This window comes from Loxodonta africana, chromosome 12 (genome assembly GCF_030014295.1).
Source record: "Loxodonta africana isolate mLoxAfr1 chromosome 12, mLoxAfr1.hap2, whole genome shotgun sequence".
Lineage (NCBI taxonomy): Eukaryota > Metazoa > Chordata > Mammalia > Proboscidea > Elephantidae > Loxodonta > Loxodonta africana.
In genome coordinates, this window is record NC_087353.1 from 84,787,462 (window position 1) to 84,812,230 (window position 24,769).

Below are 24,769 nucleotides of genomic sequence, written 5' to 3' on the forward strand. Positions count from 1 at the left end.
TCTCCTTCAAACAGCAGAGACACAGGCTCCGCCCCACAAGGACAGACTGGGACAGTCTGGGGCAGTCTGGTCCCGCAGGGGCCAGGAACCTGGACTAGGTGACCCTCTCAGACTCTCCCGAGTCCTCCCTAACCTCGTTCTCGCCCCCTCGTGGGCTCTGACCTAGAAAAGATGGGGGTGGGAGGAAAGCGAGGTAGTCCACGGGCGCTAGGACCCAGCGCGGCCGGAAGGCGGGATAGGGGCTCCGCGCGCAGCTCCCTTTCGGCCGGGCGAATCTACCCCCCGCGGCGCACAGCGGGAGGGCGCGGCGGGAGACACCGCGCGCGCCTCGGTGAGTGCGCGTGCGCGAGGGCGCGCGCCAAGCGGGGCGGACAAAGGGGCGGGCGGCGGCGCGCGAGCCGGAGGGCGGAGCCGCTGGCCGGGCGGGCAGGTGCGCGCGGGCCGGAGGGCGGAGCCGCGATGCCGCGATGGAGCGCAGCCCGGGCGGGCGCCGGGGCCGGGGCCCGAGTGCCAGGCGGAGCAGGAACCGGAGCCGCAGCCAGAGCCCGGGCCAGGCCGGGGTCCGGGACCGCAGGGCCGGGCTGCTCGTAGCGGCGGCGACGGAGCCCCCCAGCGGCTGAGGGGCTTCCTCCCAGCGCCTGCCGGTGGCCGGGATTCAGCAAGCTCCCGCAGCCGAGGAGTGCGGGGATCCCCCACCACCTCACATTTAGGACCCAGCGACCGCCAGGAAAGTAGAGACCCCCTCCAGATCCAACACAGAGCGACTCTCCAGCCGGGGAAAGCGGGGACTTCCCCCGGATTCAGGAGACAGCGACCCCCTACGGTACCGCGAAGACTCCCCCTCTTCAATCTGGGGCCCCCAAGACCTAGGACGCAGTGACACCCCCCTCGTCTGGGATTGTGGTGACCCCTGCCCAGATCCTGACCATTACAACTCCACACCTCAAGACACGAAGACCCAGCTCAAAACGCCCCCAGATCAGGGGCTCCTAGACCCCCCAACTTCGGTACACAGAAAGCCCAAATCTAGGGGTCCTGAGAACAGCAAGAGATTCCCCCTCACCAGCAAGAGGCCTCGGGGACCCCCCTCAAAGCTCCAGGACCGGGGCGACTGAGCCCCTTGCGGTCCGCCTCGCATCCCGGTCCATGGTTGTGGCGCCCTGAGCCCCCCCGGGCCGGGCTGACGAAGACCGAGACGGCGCCCAGACCCCCTGCCGCTGCGTCCCCGCGGCCCCCGCCCAGGTAAGCCGGGCCCAGGTGAGGGGCAGCAGGTGAGTGACCACTGAGGTCCCTAGCCCTTTAGGTGGGGAGGGAAGCATTGGGTGAGCGCTCTCCCCTCCCCAGCGTCGCCATGGAGCTGAGGCTGAAGGACGTCTCTTTGTGTCTCGCTTGGAGGAGCCGCCCCCTCCTCCTCTCCCTTCCCCCACCCTGTACCCCAGCCCCGGGGTTTGGACTTAGTCCCCGGCCCCAAGGAGACGGGTCACAGAGTGGTGGAGCCCCCTGCACCATGGAGAGGGGGTAAGAGGGTGGAGGGTCCCCCCAAAAATAACTGCAAGCCTGGAGCGTGGGACCCTCGGTCCTTAGTGCATAAATACACCCCCTGCCCAAAGGCCAGGCTGAGTTTTCAAGTGAAGTCCCCCTGGGAGGAGGGTATTTGGGGGGTGTCGGCAGGTTAGCGGGCCTGCAGTATATGGCCCTAGGGTGATGGCAGGGGTTTTGGGTGTGTGTCTTTGTCTGTCAGAGGATAGGTGAGGGGTGTGTTTGAGACTATTGATGGAAATCCCTTATTTTCTACGGAACTCCACTGACCTCCCCCAAGCCCAGGCCACAGTGGGGGTCTTAACCCAGGCCATACTTTGTGCTTCCTGTAGGACTAGGAGGGGCAAGCCCTCCCCAAAGTGAGGTTTTAGTTTCTGGGGAGGGGACCTAGATGAAGAAGCCGTTTCAGGTCGGGATACCTTTCTGGCCCATGTGCCCCAGGGGCAGGAAACCCTTCCCTTCTTCTGACTACACATGGGCAGGGCCAAGCCTAGGGTTGGGTCAGTGTGTCCTGAACAGCCAAGGGGCCATTCCAGGTTCTCACTTTCGCTTTCCAGGCGGTGTACAAACATTACCCTAGCTTGGTCCTAGTGAGGTCCTAAACCCCAGATCCTGGAGCTCTTGGGGAAGCTGAGAGGCCTGGGAGATGCTGTACCCTGAAATTCTGGATCAGAGGTCCAGACCATGTTGAGGTAACGCACTCTGGGCTGCCCCAGCCTGGGTGTGGGCTGCCACTGGGTTTTCCCTCAGACTCTTCTCTCCAAGCCCTCTGCAGGCAAGCAGTGATGCTGACCCCATTTGACAGGTAAGCAATCTGAATCTCAGGAAGGCAGGACCCTGGGTACAGGTGGCCCCATAAGGGGTACCTCAGTTCATTTATTCAGTCAACAAACCTTTGTTTAGTGTTTGTGATGTGCCAGGCACTGGAGTCAAGGTCCTTTTCCCCACTTCACCCTGACCTCCTTTCCTGACCTCTCCTACTCATCAGACCCCTGAGCTGTTCTACTTTGCCCAGAGCATGCTTTGTTGGGCCAGTTGACATGGACCTGGTCAGGCCCAGGGACCAGTTCTTGACCCCACACCTGAAGCACCTGATCCTCATCCTGCTGCACTTAGGAGCCCTAAGCCTGGGGCAACTGGTTCCTCTTTCCCTCCTTTCCAACACAAATGTCCCCATTCCTACCTGCCACGGACATTGACCAAAGGGGAGGGGGATGTGACCAGAAGAAGCGGGGGATACCTCAGGCCAGGCCTCTGGCATCCTCTTCTGCAAATTCAAGGACAGTTGAGGCAGCCGCCCTTGGCACAGGCTATGGGGGAACCAGCTGCCTTGAGTACTGGGTGACCTTGGGCAAGCATGTGGCATTTGCCAGAGACCATGACAGAGGGTGAGCCACTCACTTTGCAGCCAGTGGGGTGGCTGCAGATCTAAGTTGGGCCACAAGAAACATCCAGGTGTGTCCTACCATTTCCAGGCAAGTTTGCTTTCCCCGGTGGGTTCCCAAGAGCCTGGAGCTTTGTTGTATGACCCACAGGCAAGGCAGTGGAGCAAGAAGCTGAGTTTTTTGGGTCACTGTGACCAGGGAAAACAGTTAAGAGGCCACAGGGGGACAGGGGTAAGATCTCCCTCCTCACTAACATGCAGTCCCCATTGGGTCCAAAATAAAGCACAGCCTCGTTGGCTCAACAGTCAAAGTTCGTTGCATTCTGGCCCTAAACCACCTCTTAAGCGTCATCTCCTCTCCATTCGCCCTTCTCTACTCCTGGCTCGTCTCCTCAATGTCCCCTCATTCCCTCCTTTCATGAAGTCTTTATGAAGCCTTTATGGCTCAGTGGTTAAGTGATACGGCTGCTAACCAAAAGGCCGACAGTTTGAATCTACCAGCTGCACCTAGGTAATCCTATGGGGTTACCTCTGTCCGATAGGGTCACTATGGGTTGAAATCAACTCGACAGCAATGGTTTTTTTTTTTAAATGGTATCTTTATATGCGCTGTTCCATCCACCTGAAAAGCCCCACTTCAGGAAGGCTCAGGAGCAGATCTCTGCCTCCACTTCCCCTCCTGAGCTGACTTGGGCTGGCACATAGTAGGGAGCTGACTTTGGTTGATGGATTGGTTGACTTGGAGTCAGTGGCATGTGTCTCCATGTGCTGTGAGAGTTTGCCTCCATGTCTGGACTCTGGGCTCCAAGAGACAGGGGCCTTGGCCTTGTTCGTGCTGTTCCTGCGTTGTCTAACCCAGAGCCCCGCACACTGGACAGCCCATGTAAACCAGTGACCCATGGGCCACACAAGGCGTGTTTTCGTGGCCCAGACAGTGTTTCTCATATTCATATTTCCTGCCGGTGTTTAAAAAAGAAAAATTGGGCAGTTTCACATACAGATATGGATTTTTGGAAATCAGATGATCTGTCAAGCCCAGGCTGGAGCTGACGAATGACCGCCACCTTCTGTAGACAGGGCGTGCTCCCACCAGTCCCACCTGGCTGGGTCACTCATTTACATGGCCAGCCGGCCCCTGCCGCAGGCATCTGGGTTTGCAGGCCCAGGGTGGCGGCCAGGACTTGTTTGCTCAGCAGACGACCTTCATCTATGTGTGTTTTGTACACATGGATATTCTCCGGCTCTCTCACGGCCAAGTTAGAACACACACAGAACAATGTCCAGGCAGGGTTTTAAGAGCAAGTGGGGAAGTGAGCCTGACCATCTGCAGCCTGGCCCACTGACCCCCCTTGGCCCTGCCTGGTGCCCCATCCCACGCTAGAGGGATCCAGCTGCCAGAAATCCGTGTCCGTTGTCCCGCTTGCCCAGAAGGTGCAAGGCCGACGTTCTAGGCCCAGGTGTTCCCAAGGACTCTTGGGGGAGGGCTGCTCTCTAAGCCTCAGTTTGCCCACCTGTCCAAAGAGAAATTGGACTAGAGGGTCTCGGCTATAAGCCTTCTCCTTGCTCTAACTTTCTAGGACTGAGTCCAAGTTGCTCTAAGATTTGGTCAGGAGGGAGGGGTACGGGCCTAGGTGCAGGAGTCACTCAAAAATATCCGCATTGTCTAAACATTCATGAAACCAATGGGTGTTGCCAAGTAGCTGGGCCAGTGGCCCTGGAAGGGAGTGTGTCGTCCTGAGCAAAGGTCCACAGCAGCCTGAGGTCAAAGAATACAGCAGACCACCGTGGTTAGAGCACAGGCTCTGGACTCTGCCTGGGCTTGAATCCCACGTAGCTGTTGTGTGACCTTGGGTAAGTCACTTAACCTCTCTGGGCCTCGGTTTACTTATCCGTAAAACAGGGATAATATGGACTTCATAGAGTCAACAGAGGGATTAAAGGAGTTAAAGCATGAAAAGGGCCTAGGACAGGGACTGGCACGTAGAGTACTCAACAGCTATTGGCTGTTATTCAAAGGAGCATCGGTTAGGGGGTGACTAAGCCTTGGTCGTTATGCTTCCTTGGTTTCCATACAAGCAGGTCCAGGGAAGTGTAGGGCTTTTGGTACTATCCCTAAGAAAGAGGGAAGGGGTCTTTGAGAGGCATTACCTCATAGTACATTAGAGCATGGAGTTTGCCCTGCCGTGGGGGCAGGATGGTCACTCAAGCTTGAGAGTTTGTGAGGGTGAGGTGGTTAAGGCCCTCTTCATTCTCAACCTCAGCTGTTCAGGTGAGGTGTCTGCCTGGCCTTTCTGTTGGAGTGATTCCCGAGGCTTTCTGCCCCAGGAGGATGGGCCTCAGGCCAGACTGGGGACAGGTGGTTCCTCCATGCCTGGAGTCCACTCCCTGGTCCCCCTTCCAGGCTTCAGGAAGGGCAGCAGTGGCAGCTAGGCCTGGAAGGGCCTATTAAACCCCCCTACCCCTTCTCTCTTCCCCACCTCCCCATACTGCCCCAGCTGGGTGAAGCCTGGAGAAGGGACAGGTCCAGACTCCCAGCTCAGCCTCTGCTCACGGAGCCACATAATATCAGGGTTAGAAAGAAGCCATGGAACATTTTCCAATGCCAAGTGCTCCCTGCCAGGCACTGAACATCATTTTCTCACTTAGCCCTGCGAACAGCACGCATTGACCTCTTCCCTCAGAGAGACCACATAACACAGCAAGTCCGAGGCAGAGTGGGGGTTCGAGCCCAGCTCTGTGGTCCACCAAAGGTTTTCGTGAAACTGGCATCAGAGTGCCTGGGTTCAAATCCCACCTCTACCGTTTACTCACTATGTGAGCAGGAACAAGCCAGTTTTCCTCTGTGGCTTGGTTTCTTCTGATGAAGACTGGGGACATGAATAGCAGCTACTTGTTCAGGCTATTGTAAGGATTAAATGAATCCATTACAGGTAAAGCACCTTTAACAGTGACTGCTACCTAAGTGTTTGTTCCTGTTATTTCTGCCGCACCCTGCGTGAGCTTGTTCAAGGCCAGGGCAAGCCACAGTACCAACCCCCTGCACTAGCACTCCTTCCCTGCAGCTTTCCCAGTCACAGGAGAGGCACAGAATGTTCCAGCTGTCTCTGGACATTGGGATGGCCCTGAGAGTAGGCAGGCAGGGCAGGGTTAGGCGTCTGGGCTGGGCAGGACAGAGCCACTGCCTCCTCCTGGTCAGGCCTGGCCCCAGAGAGGCTGCATAGCTCCTTACCCTCACTGCCTCGAGGGCAGCTTCCCTGGGTGTGTTGGGGGCTTACCATAGCAGGAAGGGGGCCTCTGTACCTGAGCATAGGGCTTCCTACTTTCCTGAGCCAGGACCCTGTAGGAGGAGACCTTCCCACCCTGGAAACTTAGGTGCCTGCCAGCCCTGAATCCCAAGTGTCTCTAAGAGGGGCAGTGGGCCCACAGTTAATGACTGACAACATAACTTAGTGGTAAAAAGCAACCTCTGGCCCCAGCTGCCTGACCTTGGACAAGGTGCTTAGCCTCTCAATGCCTCAGGCCCTCATCTAAAAAGGGGATGGTGTTTGTACCTGCCTTGTAGGGTCCTTGCGAGGATTGAGGGAATGAACATATGTAAACTGCTATGAATGGCACCTGGCACCTGTGTTTGTTGTTAATATTAGTCCTCAAAGGCCTTGAGCAGAAAGAGAATGTTAGCCCACATTTACAGATGAGAATGGAGCTCAGATAGCGGGGATTCAAGAAGGAATGGAGTTCAGATAGCCAGGATTTGGGGAAGCTCTGCCTATCTTTCCACCATTTATGCACAGAATAGTGGTGCAATTTGTCATGGGCTGGACTTAGAGTCTCTTGAGTGCAAGGCCCAGGTCAGGCTTATGGCGTCTCTCCTCACCTCTTGGGGCCTGGCACACAGGTGGGCTTCAGGAAGGGTTTGCTCAGGTCTGGTGTTTGGACCGCAGTGTCTCCCCTCTCATTCGGAGTCCTCGCTGTGGCCAAGGCCAAGGCCCTACACGATCTGCTATCTCCTCATCACCTCCAGCCTCGTCTCCCCTCCTGTCCTTACCTATCGCACTACCGTCATGCCGGCCTCCTCACTGGACCCTGAGCACACCAGGCACACTCCCACTGGGCCTTCACACTTGTTACTGTCTGACAATATCTCTCACTTAGCTGTGTTATTGTCTGTCTCCAAACTAGAGTATAAGCTCCTTGAGGGCAGGGATGTTTGTTTGGTTCATGAATGTATTCCAGATCCAAGAACAGTGTCAGGCATGTAGTAGGTGCTCAGCAAGTGTTTATGGAATGTTCTAGAGCCAGATGCTAGGTTTAAATAATCTCTAAGCCACTTTTCCTAGCTACATGACAATGACCATCACTTAATCTTCTTTTGTTTGAGTCTCAGTTGTAAAATGGAAATAATATCAGCTACTTCTAAGGATGTTGTGAGGCTTAAAGGATCCCTGGGTGGCACACATGGTTAAGCACTCAGCTACTAGCCAAAAAGTTGACAGTTTGAATACACCCAGAGGCACCTAGGAAGAAAGGTGTGGCGATCTGCTTCCAAAAGGTCACAGCCTTGAAAACCATATGGAGCAGTTGTACTCTGCACACATGGGTTACCATGAGTCAGAATCAACTCAAAGACAACTAAGAACAGCATATGTAAAGTACTTATACTTTAAATGGTTCATAAATTTTGACTATTATTGATAGTACATTAACTTGTAGCATATAATAATGATGCGGAAATGGAGACACAGATTAAGTAACTTACCCAAAGCTACGTGGCTAGAAATGGTGGTGACCGGGTTTCACCCAGGAATGCTTGAATCTGGGCTCCAGGCTCCTGAGCTGGACTAGTTCCCTTATCCTATCCCTCTGCGAGGTCCTTGGGTGATGCAAACAGTTTGCCCTCGACTATTAACATGAAGGTTGGTGGTTTAAACCCGCTCAGCTGTGCCACAGAAGAAAGGCCTGACAGTCCATAAAGATGACAGCCAAGAAAACCCTGTGACGCAGTTCTACTCTATAACACATGAGGTCGCTATAAGTCAGAATCACCTTGATTGGATGGCAACAGGTTTGGTGTTTTGTTTTGTTTTTATTCCTCCATAAGAGCTCAGAGAAGGTGAGGGCTGTAGCTAGGGAGGAGCCTGTCTCTTTCGGGAGCCTTTTCCCAGCCAGCCATCTCTCCAGTGACCACAACTTGTCCATGGGCCTGGCCGCTGTGCTCATCGCCCTCCACTCTTGTTGATACCCCTGAGTGCTGGGGTTCCCGCCTGAGCCAGGCAACAGGCTGAGGGTCCACCAGAAAACCTCCCCACCACATGTCTTACCCCTACAGGGGCTGCCACAGGTCCTGGGCCCTCAGGTAGCCTGGGAGGGGTGAGGCCCAGGGCTCCTACCTCCCCCAGGGCCTTGCCGGGGAGCGTGTTCCCTCTAGCCCTGGGTACCAGCTGCAGGCACACAGCATCATGGGCTATTAATAACCACCGAGGATGTGCCCCGGGGAAGGGGCAGACTGTGTGCCAACTGGGAGGGGAGGCTGAGGCAGAGCCAATGGCAGCACCTCACAGGTGCGAGGAGAACCCCCGGCTGCCCCTGGTGCGGAAGGCAGTGAGAAAGAACGTTTGCTTCCATTTCTGCTGCTTGATCTTGAGAAAGCCCCAGTTCCTTTTTTCTGAACCTCAGTCTCTTCATTGGGAAATGGAGAGTTGGGACACCTGATCTCCAAAGGTCCTTCTGGCTCCAACAGGTCGAAGGATTTGGCAGAGCCAAAGTGGCCCTTATTTCCAGAACAGAAAACCAAGGCACGGTGAGGAGTCGCCCTTACCCAAGATCACCTGCAGAGTCAACAGCAGAGCCAAGGTCCCAGGCCCCTCTGTCCAGTAAATTCTTCCTGAGCATCTACTCTGTGCCAAGCATGCTGACAAGTACCCGGTTTCTTCGCTAGAGTAGCCCAACATACTAGGTGTTCTTAGCCCCATTTTACTGATGGGCAAACGGAGGCTTGGGGAAGTGCCTCTGCCTGCCCAAGGTCACACAGCTAAGGAATTTGCACCCTGAGGGGAAGAAGGAGGAAGGGATTTGAGATTATTTTCCATCTCCTCCTTTTGAACTGGAACAGAATGTGGAGTGGAGTCTATATTTGCGTGGAAGGACTGAAGAGTGGGCGAGGCCTTATCTAGAATCTCGTGGGCTTTCAGGGACCCTGACCGCCTAACACTTTTTGTAAAAGTGTGGGTGTGGTGCATGGGCACATATTCAGGGAAGGGGGTCCCAAGCCCTGGGTGACCTGTGAAGGGATAACCACTAGATTGGTTCCTTTCCTAGAGTGGAAAACTGAAGAGAATGAAGGGGGCTGGGCTGGTCTCCCTTGAGACCAGAGGCAGCAGCCAAAGCCTTTCCAAGTACTTCACAGGCCTCTTTGAGGGGCTAGACGGGCCAGCTTTACTCCACCCCCATCCCGCAGCAAATAGGAGACCCCGCATGCTATCAGATTTCTGCACTGTGCTAAACAAGCATCAGGGACATACTTCAGGGGAGGTGCTGAGAGGCAGAGAGCCAGACAGGGTGCTGGTGGAGTGCGCTGCCTCAGGGGGACAAAGAGGGAGGGCTGCCCGCCTTCCTGAGCACCGGCTGGCCTTCTGTGAGAATTCAGGGCAACCAAGTTGGACTGGTCCTTCCTCTCTGGCCCGTCTCGGGGGATACGGGTAGGCGTACAGGTGCGATCTCTCAGGCACTTTGGGATTGTCTGGTCCCCCAATCACAGCTGGTTCCGTTTACTCCCCAGGCCCAACAGGATTGTACCTAGTGAAAAGTTCCATTCTTACCCTGCCTCCATTCACTCAGTTCCCACTCACCAGAAATTCATACATCCGTTCACTCATTCAATAAATACTTACTGTGAGCCCTGGTGGCACAGTCGTTAAGAGCTAGGCTTCTGGGTTGGCAGTTCAAATCCACCAGCCGGTCCTTGGAAACCCTGTAGGACAATTCTATTGTCCTACAGGGTCACTATGGATCAGAACTGACCAAACAGCAACAAGTTTGGTCTTTTTGGTTTAGTATATGCCAAGCACTGTGTGTGCCAGCTGTTGGGGAATACAGCAGTGAACACGACCAGACCAACAAAGTCCCTGCCCTCTCAACAACACTTAAGTTCTAGAGGTGGAGAAAGACAGTCACAATGGGTATCGGAAATACGTAAATTGTGTAATGTGTTAGAAAGTGATACGTTTTCTCGGGGGGAAAAATAGAACAGGGTTAGGGAGACTGGGAGTGCAGTAGGAGCCCTAGCTGAGAAGGTGTCACTTGAGTAGAACTTGGAGGGAGCTGGCTATATGGATATCTGGGAGAAGAGTGGTCTAGGCAGAGCAAACAGCCCCTAGGCAGGGAGCTGGTGTGTTCAGGGGGCAACAGGGAGACCAATGTGCCTGGAGCAGAGGAAGGCGGGGTGGGGTACAGGTCGGAGGGGTAGATTGTGAGGGCCATTGTAAGGGTTTTGGGATGAGGTGGGAGCCATTGGAGGGTGTTGAGCAGGGGAGTAATGTGACCCCATTGGGTTTTGACAGGCTCCCTGGCTACTGTGTCAAGAAGAGACTGGGGAGTTGGGGGTAGAGGAGGGTCCAGTTAGGAAGTTACTACAGTAGCTGAGAATGTTGATGGCTCTGACCTGTGTGAGTGAGTCGTGAGTGCCTGGGATAAGTGCACCTTTATTAATTTCTGGTGCATGACTCTAGAATTTATGCAAATACAAGCAAATGAGAGTATGTATTCTTATTTTCCCCCATTTCAAGGTAGCATACATAAGAAACATCAGGGGGATACAGAGGCCCAGAGAGGGCGAGGGAGCTGGTAGCAGCTGCTGTGTTCACCAAGAAGAATCCTCTCCTATAGGACTAGGGGAGAGCCAGTGGCACAGCCCTCTGGGGGCATTGGGCACACTACCAAAATTCTAAGCACACTCACCCTTTGACCGAGAAACCCCATTTTCAGAATGCGTTACACAGACACACCTGCACACTGTGAAATGACTTCTATACAAGGCTACTCGTTGTTTGTAGGGGCAAAATGTTGGACATAAGCCAAGCATCTATCAGTGTATCAGTAGGGGGCTGGTGTAATCAATGGCTGTATATCTGTATGTAACTTTCAGCCCTGGGGACCTGAATTTCAATTCCTCAGTAGTTCCTCCATGCCTGGCTCCCTATCCTCCTTGGGCCACCTAGACTTGCACTTAGTGCTGGGCTGGCCTGGGTGCTGTCCATGCTTGTGGTGCTGAAGACAACAGGGCTGGAGAGAAGCGCAGGCTGCAGGCCAGGGACCAAGAGTCAAAACCCAACCAAACCCGCTGCTGTCGAGTCGATTCCAACTCATAGCGACCCTACAGGACAGAGTAGAACTGCCCCATAGAGTTTCCAAGGAGTACCTGGTGGATTCAAACTGCCGACCTCTTGGATAGCAGCCATAGCATTTAACCACTACACCACCAGGGTTTCCGGGACCAAGAGTAGAGAAGGGGTATTAGAGCAGGAGAACATCCAAGGTGTATGCTTCGCCTTGGGCAAGTTGCTTAACCTCTCTAAGCCTCAGTGTCCTTATCTGTAAAATGGGGTTGCTGTGAAGGTTGAATGGTCAGCAATATAAAGCCTTGGCACATTGAGAAAATAAATGATAATCAGTACTATGTCATTTTAGAGATTAAAAAAGGAGAGTGGTTAAGCTTTTGGACACCAGAGTGACAATGCCTGGATTTGAATCCTGACTCTGCCACTTACTGAACAGATAGCCTTGTTCAAGTGACATGATCTCTCCATGCCTCAGTTCCTCATCTGTTAGTTGCCACAGAGTCAGCTCTGACCCCACATACAACAGAATGAAACATTGCCTGGTCCTATGGCATCCTCATGATGGTTGGTACGCTCGAGTCCATTGTTGTGGCTACTAGAGGGTTCACCTTCCAGCACTGTATCAGACAATATTCTGTTGTGATCCATAAGGTGTTTTTTTTTTTAAATATTTTTGTTGTTGAAAATACAACAGAACACATACCAATTCAACAATTTCGACATATGCAATTCTTTAACACTGATTACGTTCTTCAAGTTGTACAACCGTTCTCATCCTCCTTTTCTGAATTGTTCCTCCTCCGTTAACATAAACTCCCTCTCCCCTAAGCTTCCTATCCTTCTTAGTTTCTGTTGTCAATTTGATCCCATATTTAAAAAAAAAAAAAAAAAACCATTGCCGTGGAGTTGATTCTGACTCATAGCGACATAGTTCTTTAAAAGAGCACAATGCCCAAGGCAGACATTCTTTACTAATGAAGCTGAACTATTGTTTGGTTTAAAGAAGACCTCCTGGAATATTTTTGGTTTAAGGTTTAAGATCCGTATGGTTTTTACTGGCTAATTTTTGGAAGCAGATTGCCAGACTTACCTTCTAGTCTTTCTTAGTCTGGAAGCTCCGCTGAAACCTGTCCATCATGGGTGACCCTGCTGCTGTTTGAAGTAGTGGTGGCATAGCTTCCAGCATCATAGCAACATGCAAGTCACCGCTATACAACAGACTGAACAGGTGGTGGTTCCTCAACTGTGAATTGAAATTAATAATAGCCCCTGTGTCACAGACTGATAGACAAGTTAATTCACATGAAGCACTTGGCACGTAATGGGAGTCCCCCAAGTGTTAGCTATTAGCATCACTTGCCTATTTGTTTCCATCATTATCACCATTCTCATTACAGCACTTCTGGCCTCTCTGTTCCCAGTGACCAGAGTCGTGCATAGATGCACCCATCTGTGTTCTGCTTTCGGCTGGGGCTGTTAGAGGAGACACCCTGACTTCTAGCTTCTAGCACAGCCCTGCCACTGACTTTTGGTGTGACCTTGAGCACCTCCCTGTTCCCCTCTGGCCATCAGTCTCTGCATCTATAAAATGGGACTAGTGATACCTCACACAGGCCCCTAGGGAGATAGCTATGCGCTTACAGGGTCACATTCAGGAAAGCCGAGATATAAAAAGGTACAACTTCCCAAACACATAAAGAATTATTCACCCAGCATTTGTCACACCCTGGCTAAGTGCTGGGAATAGCAAGATGATTAAGACATGGGGCTTGCTTTCAAGGAGCTTAGAAACTTCCCGAGTTTCTGGCTGGGTTTTTAAATCCCCTTCAGGCCCCACTCAGGGTCAGGCCTCCTTGGAAATGCTGGAGCACTGACCACTGCCTGCCTGACCCCATGGTTATCCATGCTTGTGTTTCTCTGCCTGCCTGCTTTGTAGGCTCATGCCCTTGCTCCGTACCCACCCCATGCCAGCAGCCAGCACAGTGCCTGAGCCCGAGTCAGTGTGGTCGTCTGGAATCTTTAAGTTGCAAGTTACATAAACTCAGCTGAAACCAACTTAAGCCAAAAAGGAAATGCATTGACTCATGGAACAAACATGCAGGATCCAGGCTCTCAAAGTCATCAGGAATCTGGTTCTCTCATCTTCCAGATTCTTATCTCTTTGTGGCTTCATCCTCAGGCAGACTCTACCCTCACGGTGGCAAAGCCAGCCTCTGGCAGCTCCAGGCCTCTGTCCCCCAGCTTTGCAGTCCAAGGGTGAGAGGGCATCTCTCTTCTGACAGCTGCAGTAAAAGTCCAAGGGCTAGCACCCAGAGGGTCACCTTGGGACCATGTTCATCCCTGAACCAGTCACAGTGGTCTGGGGAATGGGATGGGCCTGCTGATTGGTCAGGCCTGGGTCATGCCTACCCGGAAAGCCAGGCTGGAGACAACCCTATTCAGCCACGTGGACTGAGAGGAGAGGGGCCGTTACCCAAAGAAGGGCAGGAAAAACATACACGGCCACTCAAGAAACCACTGAAAATGGTGAGCAAGGCAAGGATTGGGTCAAAACTGGCCTTAAGACAATTTATCTGACTCCTTGTATAGAAGAGATTAGATCAGGGAGCCTGGAGGCAGGTGGGGGAGGGCATGTGGGGGTGCAGAGAGCTGACTCAGTCATGCAGGCCAAGGGAATGCAGCTCCAGCCCCCTCGCTTCGCAGATGAGCAAAGTGTGGCAGGTGAGATAGGCCAGAGGGGCTCCTTGACCCCGCTCAGAGCCTGAAATTCTACCGATGTGGTTTTTTCATGGAGACTTTTAATAATAATGTAAATCAAGGGAGGTGAGATGACCCGCCCAGAAGCAACTATCAGTCAGTGGCACCCTTCCAGACCAGGTCTTTTATTAAGGATACCCTTGGAGCTTGCCCATGCTAGGGGCATAATGTGGGTCTGTGACCTGAGAGAGGGCACCTGGGCATGAGGACTGAGAAACTTGGAACCCCAGAGGCAGGGTCAGGAAGGCCTGGCTGACATCACCGAGCCCAACCTCATCCTGCACTGATTCCTCAACAGATGGGCATGCAGCCTGTGCTTCCACACCCTTAGTGATGGAGAACCCACTTCCTACCCACTGTGACTATGAGGATCATCTTATTTTTATTGAAATCTGCCTGGGGCTGACTTCAGAGACCTCACAGAATAGGGTGCATAAGAACATGGGGGTCTGGAGCCTGCTAGTCTGAGTTCAAATCCCAGCTCTGCTCCTTATTAGCTGTGGATCATGGGCAAGTTACTTAGCCCCTCTGTGCTTCAGTATCCCTTCTGGAAAATGGGAATAGTAATAGCACCTACGTCCAAGGGTAGTTGTAATTGTTGAATGATTTAATCCAATAAAGTCCTTAGCACAGGACCTGGTATATGGTAAACACCCCATAAATTCTTATCAATATTCACCCACAAGACAGGCAGAGAGCAGACCCTCCTCTCTTTACAGGCTGGTCACCCTCCACTCACTCTTGGGACTGGATCTCCGTGACTTGGTCCCCAGTGTTATCACCATCCTGGTTAACCCTATGTGGGCACATCCTAGGCAGCTGACACACCAGGATTCAAATCTCAGTTCTTTTGCTTACTTGCTACATAACCTTTGGATGAGGTTATGTTACAGCTGGCTGCTGTAACAAATGAGCACCCATTCATCAGCTGCCTAACACAATAGATGTTTACTTCTGGTTTCCATAACAGTGCCAAATAGGTGATACTCATCATAGGAGACCTTCTACATGACAATCCAAGGACCCAGACTCCTCCTGTGTTGTGGCTCTACCATCTCTTGGAATCTTGGAGTCATCTGCATCAAGCCAGCATACGAGAGAATAGAGAAATTCATATAAGCCCCATCCTGGAAGTGCTGTGCATCACTTCTGTTCACATTCCATTGGGGAAAACCAGTCACATGGCCACACCTCGATGCAAAGGAAGCTAGGAAGTATAGCTCCCCACTGGACAGTTGCTTTCCAGCAACAACTTTGTGTTATAGAAAAGGAAACCTGAATTTTCGTGGTGGACAGTTGGCTGTCTTTGCTATAACCATGGGCAAGTCATTAACCTCTTGGGCCTCTGTTCCTCATCTATGAAATAAAAAGCATTGAATTGTAGTGACAGTTGCACAGCTCTATAAATTTCCTAAAATTACTGAATTGTGCCTTACAATGGGTGAAATTTATAGTATATAAGCTATGCCTCAACTAAGCTGTTAAAAAAAATTAGGAAGCATTTTGCCCCCTTAAGCAGGGTGGTTGCAAGGACTTGGTGAGTGAGATTTTACCAAGCTGGCACCGTGTGCACGTGTGCGTGTGTGGTGAGGGAAGTTCAAAGTAGGTCTGAGTTGTATTATGAGCTAGGTGTAGCTTTCACAAGAGCGGCACCCAGCTGGAGCCACCTGCCAACAGGAAGTGGTAGGCAGTTCACTCTTCTTGCTTGGGAACCAACACAGGGTGGAGGGAAGCCCCCCCCCACACCCACTGTGGGCCCCCAGGCACGTGGCAGAACACCCAGCCCTGCCAAGCCCAAGGACCAGAGCCATTGTGACCAGAGCCACACCTGCTGCCATGAAGCCCTGGTGACACCCGCCAGCCTGCTGCCTTCGGCAACAGATGGGCCATCAAGGCCTCCCTTGGGGCCAGTAAGACGCACACTTGGTGGGTATAGGGAATGTGGGCAGACACAGTGCTGACCACACGGGGTGGAATGAGGTCAGCCAGAGGATCCACCCCCCTCCACCCTGGTGCTTGAAAGTCCATAGCTGGTCCTTCAATTGAATGCAGTGATAATAATTATGCTAAAATACCCCTATGACCGAGTTTCCACCGATGGCAGACACAGGTGTCTCCTGGTCCTTGTAGCACTCACTGAGGTAGATGCACCTTACGTCACACTCTGGGCCTTGAACTCCATCTGTAACAGGGAGCTGATGTGCCCTCCACGTGGGTTTGTTGTGAGGATTAAATAGTTAACACGTGTGAAGCACCCAGACCAATACATGGCATCCAGCCGGCCCTCAGCAGGAGCTAGGTGCGTGCAGAGTGTCCTTGGCCGAGGCTCTGCTCTGTGCTGGGTCTTGGTTGCCCCACCTGGCTACCGAGGGTGCTGGATGAGATGTTGCCAACGTTCTGACTCAGAAAAATATAGTGGTTAAAAAGCACCACCTTTGACTGTTGGATTCTATTCATCGCGAGCAAAAGAGAAAGAAGGAAACCAAAGACTCAGGGAAGAAACTAGTCTACAGGACTGTCAACGTGAACCATGGCTTCATCTACCCCAAGACCAGAATAACTAGATGGTGCCCAACTATCACTACTGTCTACTCTGATCAGGGCCACAATAGATGGATCCTGATAGACTGGGAGAAAAATGGGGAACAGAACCTCAGGTTCTTAAAAATCCAGACTTACTGGATCAGTTGAGACTGGAGGAGTCCCCGAGACAATTGCCTTGAGATACTCTTCAAACGTTGAACCAAAATTACCCCCTGAGGTCACCTTTTAGCTAAATAACAGATTGGCTTATAAAATAAAGACTATCACCTGTGAGTACTGTGCTCCTTTAAAAAATCATCTGTATGAGACCAAATGGTCAACAATTTAAAACAAAGATGAGACTGTAAGGGGGTGGGGAAACTAGATTAGTAGAATTGGAACAACTGGAACAGAAATGAGAATGTTCACATTGTGAAGACTATAACCAGTGTCACTGAATGACTTGTGTATAAATTGTTGAATGGACACCTAAACTGCTGTGTATACTTCACCAAAAACACAATAAAATATTATTAAAAACAAAACACCACCTTTGGAGCCAATCCCAGTGCTAGCTGTGTGACCTTGGGCAAGTTACTTAGTCTCTCTGTGCCTCTTTTTCCTCATCTCTAAAGTGGCGATAATAATAACACCTACCTCACAGAGTTGTGAACATTAAACAAGTTAATCTTTAGGAGAGGGCCTTGCCCGTAGTACTATATAAGTGTTAGCTGCCATCGTTATTATTGTTGTTGTCATTGCTTTATTCGTTGTATGAATGAGGAAGCTGAGGCCCAGAGAAGTGATGTAACTTGCTCAAGGTCACCCAGCTAAAAAGTAGCGTGTGTTAAGCCCAAGGCTGTCTCCACTGCTCCCTGTGTGCCTTTTAAGTCACATGCATTGTAACTGGGTCAGAGGCAATATGTACCTGGGGGATGATGCCGCAGCAGGGACGGGTGTGGTTTAAGTCCTGGTCTCCTGCTGATACCTTGCAGAGAACAGACCTGAAGCAGGAAGCCCCAGGAAAAAGGAGTTTGGGAAGGGATGAAAGGAGGGGACAGTAGGGAGGACCCCCAAAACTGGACCCTCGGAGCCAAGGGAAAGGATGGGGGGGGTTCAATCTCGCCCAGCCCCTGCCTGCCCCCAAGGAGCTCTTGGCCTATTGATGGGGACACAGCAGAGACCACCCCAAGACATCAACAGGGGTCCTGAGAGAGGGACAGACAACGCTGTGTGAATCCTGGGGGTTCAGTAGAGGCAGGATCAGCACCTGCCAGGGCAGAAGGGAAGGCTACTGAGACACAGGAGATGGGATTTGGGTAGCTGGGGGAGGTGAAGGCAGGCAGCAGAGGTTGTTCAGGAATGGCGGAGAAGACTGTAGAGAGGCAGTGCAGGATAGTGGTCAGAGCATGGGCTGAACTTGGAGTGAGGGGGCAAGTGTGTTGCCTGACACACCCCACCCCCCCCCACACACACACTGTGGCTGTGCCCTGACCCAGCTGGTATCCAGCCAGGGCAGCTCTAAGGCCAGAGGGTCCGGGATGGGCCAGGGCACCCAATAGTCCCAGGGTGTGGGAGGAAGGGGCGGAGGCAAGAGGACTCGTAGCAACTTGAGGTGCCAGTCAAGCTACCTAGGGATGCAGAAACTGCTGGAAGCAACCTGGCAAGGTCAAAGCCCCACGTGGGAGAAGCTGCACACCTGTGTACACATGCCTGCACATGCGTGGTCCGTTCACCTCAGCTGCCCCTGAGGAGGCCACACACATCAGGAGAAGTAGGTCAGGAGAGCAGCCGGCATAGCACTGTGGCAGGCAGGAGAGAAGGCTCCCAGCACAGAACCCCTGGGAGACAGCCGCTCTCTCCACACACAGGACACACCGGCCTGAGGCTGCCTCCAAGGGCGTCTTCAGTTTTCCCATCAAGATGTGCGTCACCCACACATTCGACGGGGGTTGGAAGAGGTGACCCCTGCCAGCCCTAAAACCAGGGAGAGGCTATTGTGGACGGCTATCACCCCACTGCAGCCCAGTGGGTAGCTGTTGTAAAAAGAGGCCAGTGCCGCCCAGCCCAGGTCACGCTGCATAGGGACGTGGTGGCGGGGGCCATGTCAGCCTTGGTTCAGCGCTCTGAGTGGCAGAGGCCCGGTGTCTGTGGGCTTGACGCCACTCCTCCCTCTGAGAGTCCATGAAATGGGCTAGCCTCAGCGTCAGTGTGGCTTTTCAGACTCCCTGCATACGTTCAATGGAAATCAACTAGGAGAGAAAAGGTGGTGGGAGCAGGGGTGGTGGGGAGGCTCTGCTAGAATAGGGGAGACTTGAGCTCCCTCATGAATGGTGGAGAAGGGGGCAGCAGGTTCCTGAGGAAGCAGAAGGGGCGGGAGCCAAGGCTGAGGGGGATACCTCCTCCCCCAGCCAGCTGAGAGGACAGTGCAGATGGAGCACCGTTTGTGGCTGGGTGGGAGGCCAGGAAGTTCCCTCCTGACGTTCCCTCCTCTCTGTGTGAAGTGGGAGGCTGGGTCGTGTCGAGAGTGAAAGGGAAGGTAGAGGAAGAGAGGGGGCTGGGGGCATGGGAGAGAAGCTGCGAAGCCAGGGTGAGGATGCTGGGCACCGGGAGAGCTTCCTGATGCCAGCCTCCAGCACGTTCAGCAGCGCTTGCTTAGCAGGAGACCATGCAGGCAATAATGACTGCAACAACGTCTGACACAGAGCTCTCCACGTCTGTTAACTTAATCCTCACGACAGCCCCTCGGAAGAAGATACTATTTGTTGTTGTTAGTTGCATGGAGTCAATTCCAATTCATGGCGACCTCATGTGTGCAGAGTAGAACTGCTCCACAGGGTGTTCAAGGCTATGGCCTTTCACCAGCAGATGGCCAGACCTATCTCCCGAGATACCTGTGGGTGGGTTGGAATCCCCTATACTTCCGCCAACCTTTCGGCTAGTAGTCAAGCACTTAACCATTGTACCACTCAGGGACTCCTCAGGTACTATTGCCATGTCCTTTTTATAAACGAGGAAACTGAGGCACAGAGAAAGAAACTTGCCTAGGGACATTCAGCTAGCAAGTGCCAGGGTTGGAATTCAAACCCAGGCCACACCCAGCAAAAACCCAGTGCCGTCAAGTCGATTCCAACTCATAGCGACCCCATAGGACAGAGTAGGACTGCCCCACAGAGTTTCCAAGGAGCGCCTGGCAGTTTTGAACTGCCGACCCTTTGGTTAGCAGCCATAGCACTTAACCACTACGCCACCGGGGTTTCCTAAACCCAGGCCAACGGGCTCCAAATCCATGCTTTCTCTCAGCTGGAGCCATGGAGCTGCCGGGAGGGGTGGCTGAGGAGAAGGTGGTGGGATGCTGAGGGTGCTGGGTGCTACCCCTAGGATTAGGGATAGAAGAGAATGAGGTAAGGGCAGAGGGAGGGTGCCCCCGAAGGAGGCTTCCAGGGGCTGGGGGCCGAGAGGCAGGGGGGAGTATAGGGCATTCAGTACTGGGCCTCCCCTGGGGGTGCACGCACAAACACATACACTGCACCTGTAAAAGTCTCCACCTTCCCCCCCACCCCCATTTTACAAACAAGAAATGGAGGCCCCGGATGAGGAGTGACTTACTTACTGCCACCCACTTGGAGCCTTTAAGAATCCGGTCTCCCTGTCTCCAGCTCTGGACTGTACCCCCTTGTAGGTCTCTGCTCCCCAACACCCACAGGTAGACTCAAGGACACCCAGTCCATTCAGAGACAAATCCAGTAGCTCTGAGGGCTGTGTCCAGGAAGGCCGCCCCAGGCTCTATGAAAGGGTCAGTCTGTGAATGTGAAGGGAGGGCTGGGTCTTTGTGGGACAGGAGCTGGCCTTGTGTCTGGGGCAAGGGCTGGACGGGACCCCGGGACACAGCATAGTTGTGTGTACCTGAGGGAGCTGCACTGTCATCTGTGGGGGAGGGAGAGGTTATAAGGCTCTGGTTGTTGTGTGGCTGTGTGTGACAGGCTCTGAGATCCTGACCGTGTGTGTGGTTGTGTTATTGTGTGGCCGTGTCTGCACCTGCCAGGGCTTTGAGACCACGTGGTGGCGGTAGCTGATGTTACAAGCCTTTGCCCTCAGACTTCCCCTTTCCCCTCTCCCTGCTTTATTTTCTCTACAGCCCGTATCACCTTTAGTCATAGCATATAATTCATGTATTTGTTATGCTTACTGTCCATCTTCCCCTAGAATGTAAGCCCTGTGAGGGCAGGGACTCTGAGCTGTTTGTTCAGGGCTGTGTCCCCAGGGCACTTGTGAATGGGAAAGCTCCTGTGTGAACTCGGTAAGTGGCCATGTCTTTGTGTGACAGTCACACGTGGGCCTTGCTGACACTGCATCTGGATGACTGTGAGACAAATGGGCCCTGGTACCCACATGTAGCGGGGAATAGTGACTGTGTCTGTAGGGACTGCTGGTTCAGGTCCTGCCTCTGAAACTTTGGGTGAAAGGGATGCAGCAAAGATGCTTGTCGCCCCCTTGTGGTCACCCTGGGCCTGGCATCCAGGCCTATCTTCAGGGACCCTGGCTGCTAGGTGAGAGGAGAGAGCCCTGGCCTGAAGTTACACTCCACGTCATGCCTTCCACAACAGGGAGAAGATGAGTGTGGGCTGCCCAGAGCCTGAGCCGCCCCACTCCCTGCCCTGCTGTGGGCCGGGGGCCGCCCCTGGGCCAGGAGCCGGCGTGCCGCTTCTCACTGAAGACATGCAGGCACTGACCCTCCGCACACTGGCTGCCAGCGACGTCACCAAGCACTATGAGCTTGTCCGGGAGCTGGGCAAGGGCACCTATGGGAAGGTTGACCTGGTGGCCTACAAGGGCACAGGTGAGTGTCTGCAGGGCAACAGGTTTTAAGGTTGGGGGACATGGTCAGCTTTCAAATTTGTCTGGGACTTTCTGGTACTCTCCATGGGTGCCAGGAGGCACAGGTGGTGACCCAGGTAGAGAGGATGAGGCCTGAAGTGGCACAAGGAGGAGGACACTGGGCAGACGGGGCAAGGGAGGAACCTGGACAGAGTGCCCAGATTGGAGGGTGGGCTGCTTTGGGTCTGTCTGGGGTGTCTGTGGGACAGCCAAAGGCATGTACCCAGGGTCACGGGAGCTCAGGGAAGAAGTCAGAACTGGTGGTGGTATTTGGGGAATCACCCGCGTATTAGTGGTACCTGGCCCCAGGAAGGGAGACACAGGGTAGGTCCTTGGGAACAGGCTACCGTGCTTAAAGGGTGATGTGAGATGACCCCGTGAGGTCAGTCTGGCCACCTCCATTTCTCAGATGAGGACACTGAAACTCAGACAGATTCAGTTGCTTAGCCAATGTCATGAAGCTACTGAGGCTTTGAGCTTAACCACTGAGCTCTGTGGCTCTCCCACACCAGGGCTCACAGAGGTACCCACTCAGCCAGTCAGGGGTAGGGGGCCACATGAGCTCTCACAGCTGCACACACCTGGGGTAGGGGACTTCTGTGCCAGCTGTGGGCAGCAGGAGGAGCACTGGACATGGGGTCACCTGAGCTTTGCTACTTACTAGCTGTGTGACCTTGGGCAAGTCACTTAACATCTCTATGCCTTGGTAGCCTTCTCTGCAGAATGGGGTAACATTAGTGCCAGTCTCATAGGGTCACTTCCAGGAGTGAGCTGTAAATGTGAAGAGCTGAAGGCCAGTCCTGTGAGGTGTACATGCCCTGTAGACACACGTGTGCATCGCAGGGCCGTGGGCCCAGGTGGATACAGATGCTGCCCAGGCACAGAGTCAGGGACATGTGCCTCCCAGGCCCTCACTTCACTTCTCAGTGTCTAGTTTCTTCTTATTCATTCATCCCTTTAACAAATATCTGTTGAGTGCCGACTATGTGCCAGGCTCTGTTGTAGGCACTGGGGGTGTAGCAGTGAACAAGACAAGGGTTCCCACACTCAGGGAGCAACATTCTGGTTGCAGGAGACAGACAAGATAAACATAATACAGCAGGAAGAAATGGGACAGGGCAGGGGAAGCGGCAGGCCCTCCCCACCACCCCTGCCCCGCACAGGGCTGCAGGTCATATGGGCAACTTCTTGTAAGAGACCCAGGCTGATCCTTGACTTGCTGTGTGGCCCTGGGCAAGTCCTTTCCCCCTCTGTGGGTCTGTTTCCTCTGTGTAGGATGAGGACAGTCATGCCCGCTGGGGCTCCCGTTGTGCCTCATTGCTGGGACAGGTATGGGTATGTGTCAGGTGCAGGGGTGTGGGGTCAGGCTCTTCACTACTGCTGCTGTCACTCCTGTCAGGGATGAAAATGGCGCTCAAGTTCGTGAACAAGAGCAAAACCAAACTGAAGAACTTCCTGCGGGAGGTGAGCATCACCAACAGCCTCTCCTCCAGTCCCTTCATCATCAAGGTCTTTGACGTGGTCTTCGAGACTGAGGACTGCTATGTCTTTGCACAGGAGTACGCACCCGCTGGGGACCTGTTCGACATCATCCCTCCTCAGGTACTTGGGGTGCTCAGGTATGGAGGGGAGATGGTCTTCCAGGCCTCCAGAGTGCAAGAGTTTGGAGGAGTCAGACCACTCATTTTATCAACAAATGTTTATTGAGCGCCTGCTGTATGTCAGTCACTGTTTGGAGGGCTGAGGATACATACACAATAAAACAGACGTCATACAATAAGCCAGATAATGACAGATCAAGATCAAAACTGACAGGAAAGAAACAGGCTGATGGGACAAAGGCCAGCAGGACCCTCTGGAGCTCCATAGGAACTAGGAACTAGTGGAGGTACAAGAGTCAGAGTATCAGGGCCACCTCAGAGGGAGGCCCCGGAGGCTTCCCAGAGGAGGCCACCCAATGGGGAGAGCATGGGGAGGAGGATTCCCGGCACCCTGGCTTTGGAGTTGGCCAGGACTAGGTTTGAATCCACTCTGCCACTTACTGGCTAAGCGAGAAGGCCCCTCACAGCCTCAATGTCCTTATGGGTGAAATGGGCTAACGGTGGGGCGTTGGTGAGGCAGTGCATTAAAGGGCGCTTTGCACAGCACCTAGCCCACAATAGGCTGCAGTTATTGGGGAAAAGAAGCGTGGGGGTGGGGGAAGGCAGAAAGCCGCCAGGCCGGAGGGAGCACGAGCGGGTGGAGAGTGGAAGGACAGCCTGTGCCTGGATCATGGCCACTGCGCCGAGCCACCAGAGAAAGAGGCGAGAGGCCCAGGTGAGGGTGGGACGGTCCAGGAGACGGCCCGAAGCGAGTGCTGGGCAGCTAGGGAAGCAGAGCCAGGCGCTCCAGTGGCAGTGGTGGGGCCTGGACGGGAGGGGGGCGCGGTCGGACGCGGGAGCGGCCTCCTGAGCGCAGCTCTCCCCGCCCTGGCAGGTCGGGCTCCCGGAGGACACGGTGAAGCGCTGCGTGCAGCAGCTGGGCCTGGCTCTGGACTTCATGCACGGACGGCAACTGGTGCACCGCGACATCAAGCCCGAGAACGTGCTCCTGTTCGACCGCGAGTGCCGCCGCGTCAAGCTGGCCGACTTCGGCATGACGCGCCGCGTGGGCTGCCGCGTGAAGCGCGTCAGCGGCACCATCCCCTACACGGCGCCCGAGGTGTGCCAGGCGGGCCGCGCCGACGGCTTCGCCGTGGACACGGGTGTGGACGTGTGGGCCTTCGGCGTGCTCATCTTCTGTGTGCTCACCGGCAACTTCCCGTGGGAGGCGGCGTCGGGCGCCGACGCCTTCTTCGAGGAGTTCGTGCGCTGGCAGCGGGGCCGCCTGCCCGGGCTGCCGTCGCAGTGGCGCCGCTTCACCGAGCCGGCGCTGCGCATGTTCCAGCGCCTCTTGGCGCTCGAGCCCGAGCGCCGCGGCCCGGCCAAGGAGGTCTTCCGCTTCCTGAAGCACGAGCTCACGTCTGAGTTGCGGCGCCGGCCCTCGCACCGCGCGCGCAAGCCGGCCTCCGGCGACCGCCTGCCGCCCGCTGGGCCGCTGCGCCTCGAGGCTCCCGGGCCGCTCAAGCGCACGGTGCTGACCGAGAGCGGCAGCGGCTCCCGGCCCGCGCCCCCCGCCGGAGGGCCCGTGCCTGTCCCCGTGCCCGTGCCAGAGGCCAGCCTGGCGCCCCCGGGGCCCCCGGGCAGGACCGACGGCCGCCCGGACAAGAGCAAAGGGCAGGTCGTACTGGCCACGGCCATCGAGATCTGCGTCTGAGTCGCCCCGCGCCCTCGGGCCGGAGCGCCGTGTAGCAGCCAGGCGGGGCCAAGACGCAGCC

General features: G+C 54.2%; 1 protein-coding gene across 1 annotated transcript; it reads left to right on the forward strand.

The window, feature by feature from the left end:
• The first annotated feature begins 608 nt into the window (after window positions 1-608).
• Window positions 609-24,769, forward strand: LOC100675319 (serine/threonine-protein kinase SBK1). The gene is made up of 4 exons (XM_064295761.1): window positions 609-1,242; window positions 14,984-21,376; window positions 22,814-23,016; window positions 23,890-24,769. The coding sequence occupies exons 2-4, from the start codon at window positions 21,151-21,153 to the stop codon at window positions 24,706-24,708; spliced, it is 1,248 nt and encodes a 415-aa protein (XP_064151831.1). The 5' UTR covers window positions 609-1,242; window positions 14,984-21,150; the 3' UTR covers window positions 24,709-24,769.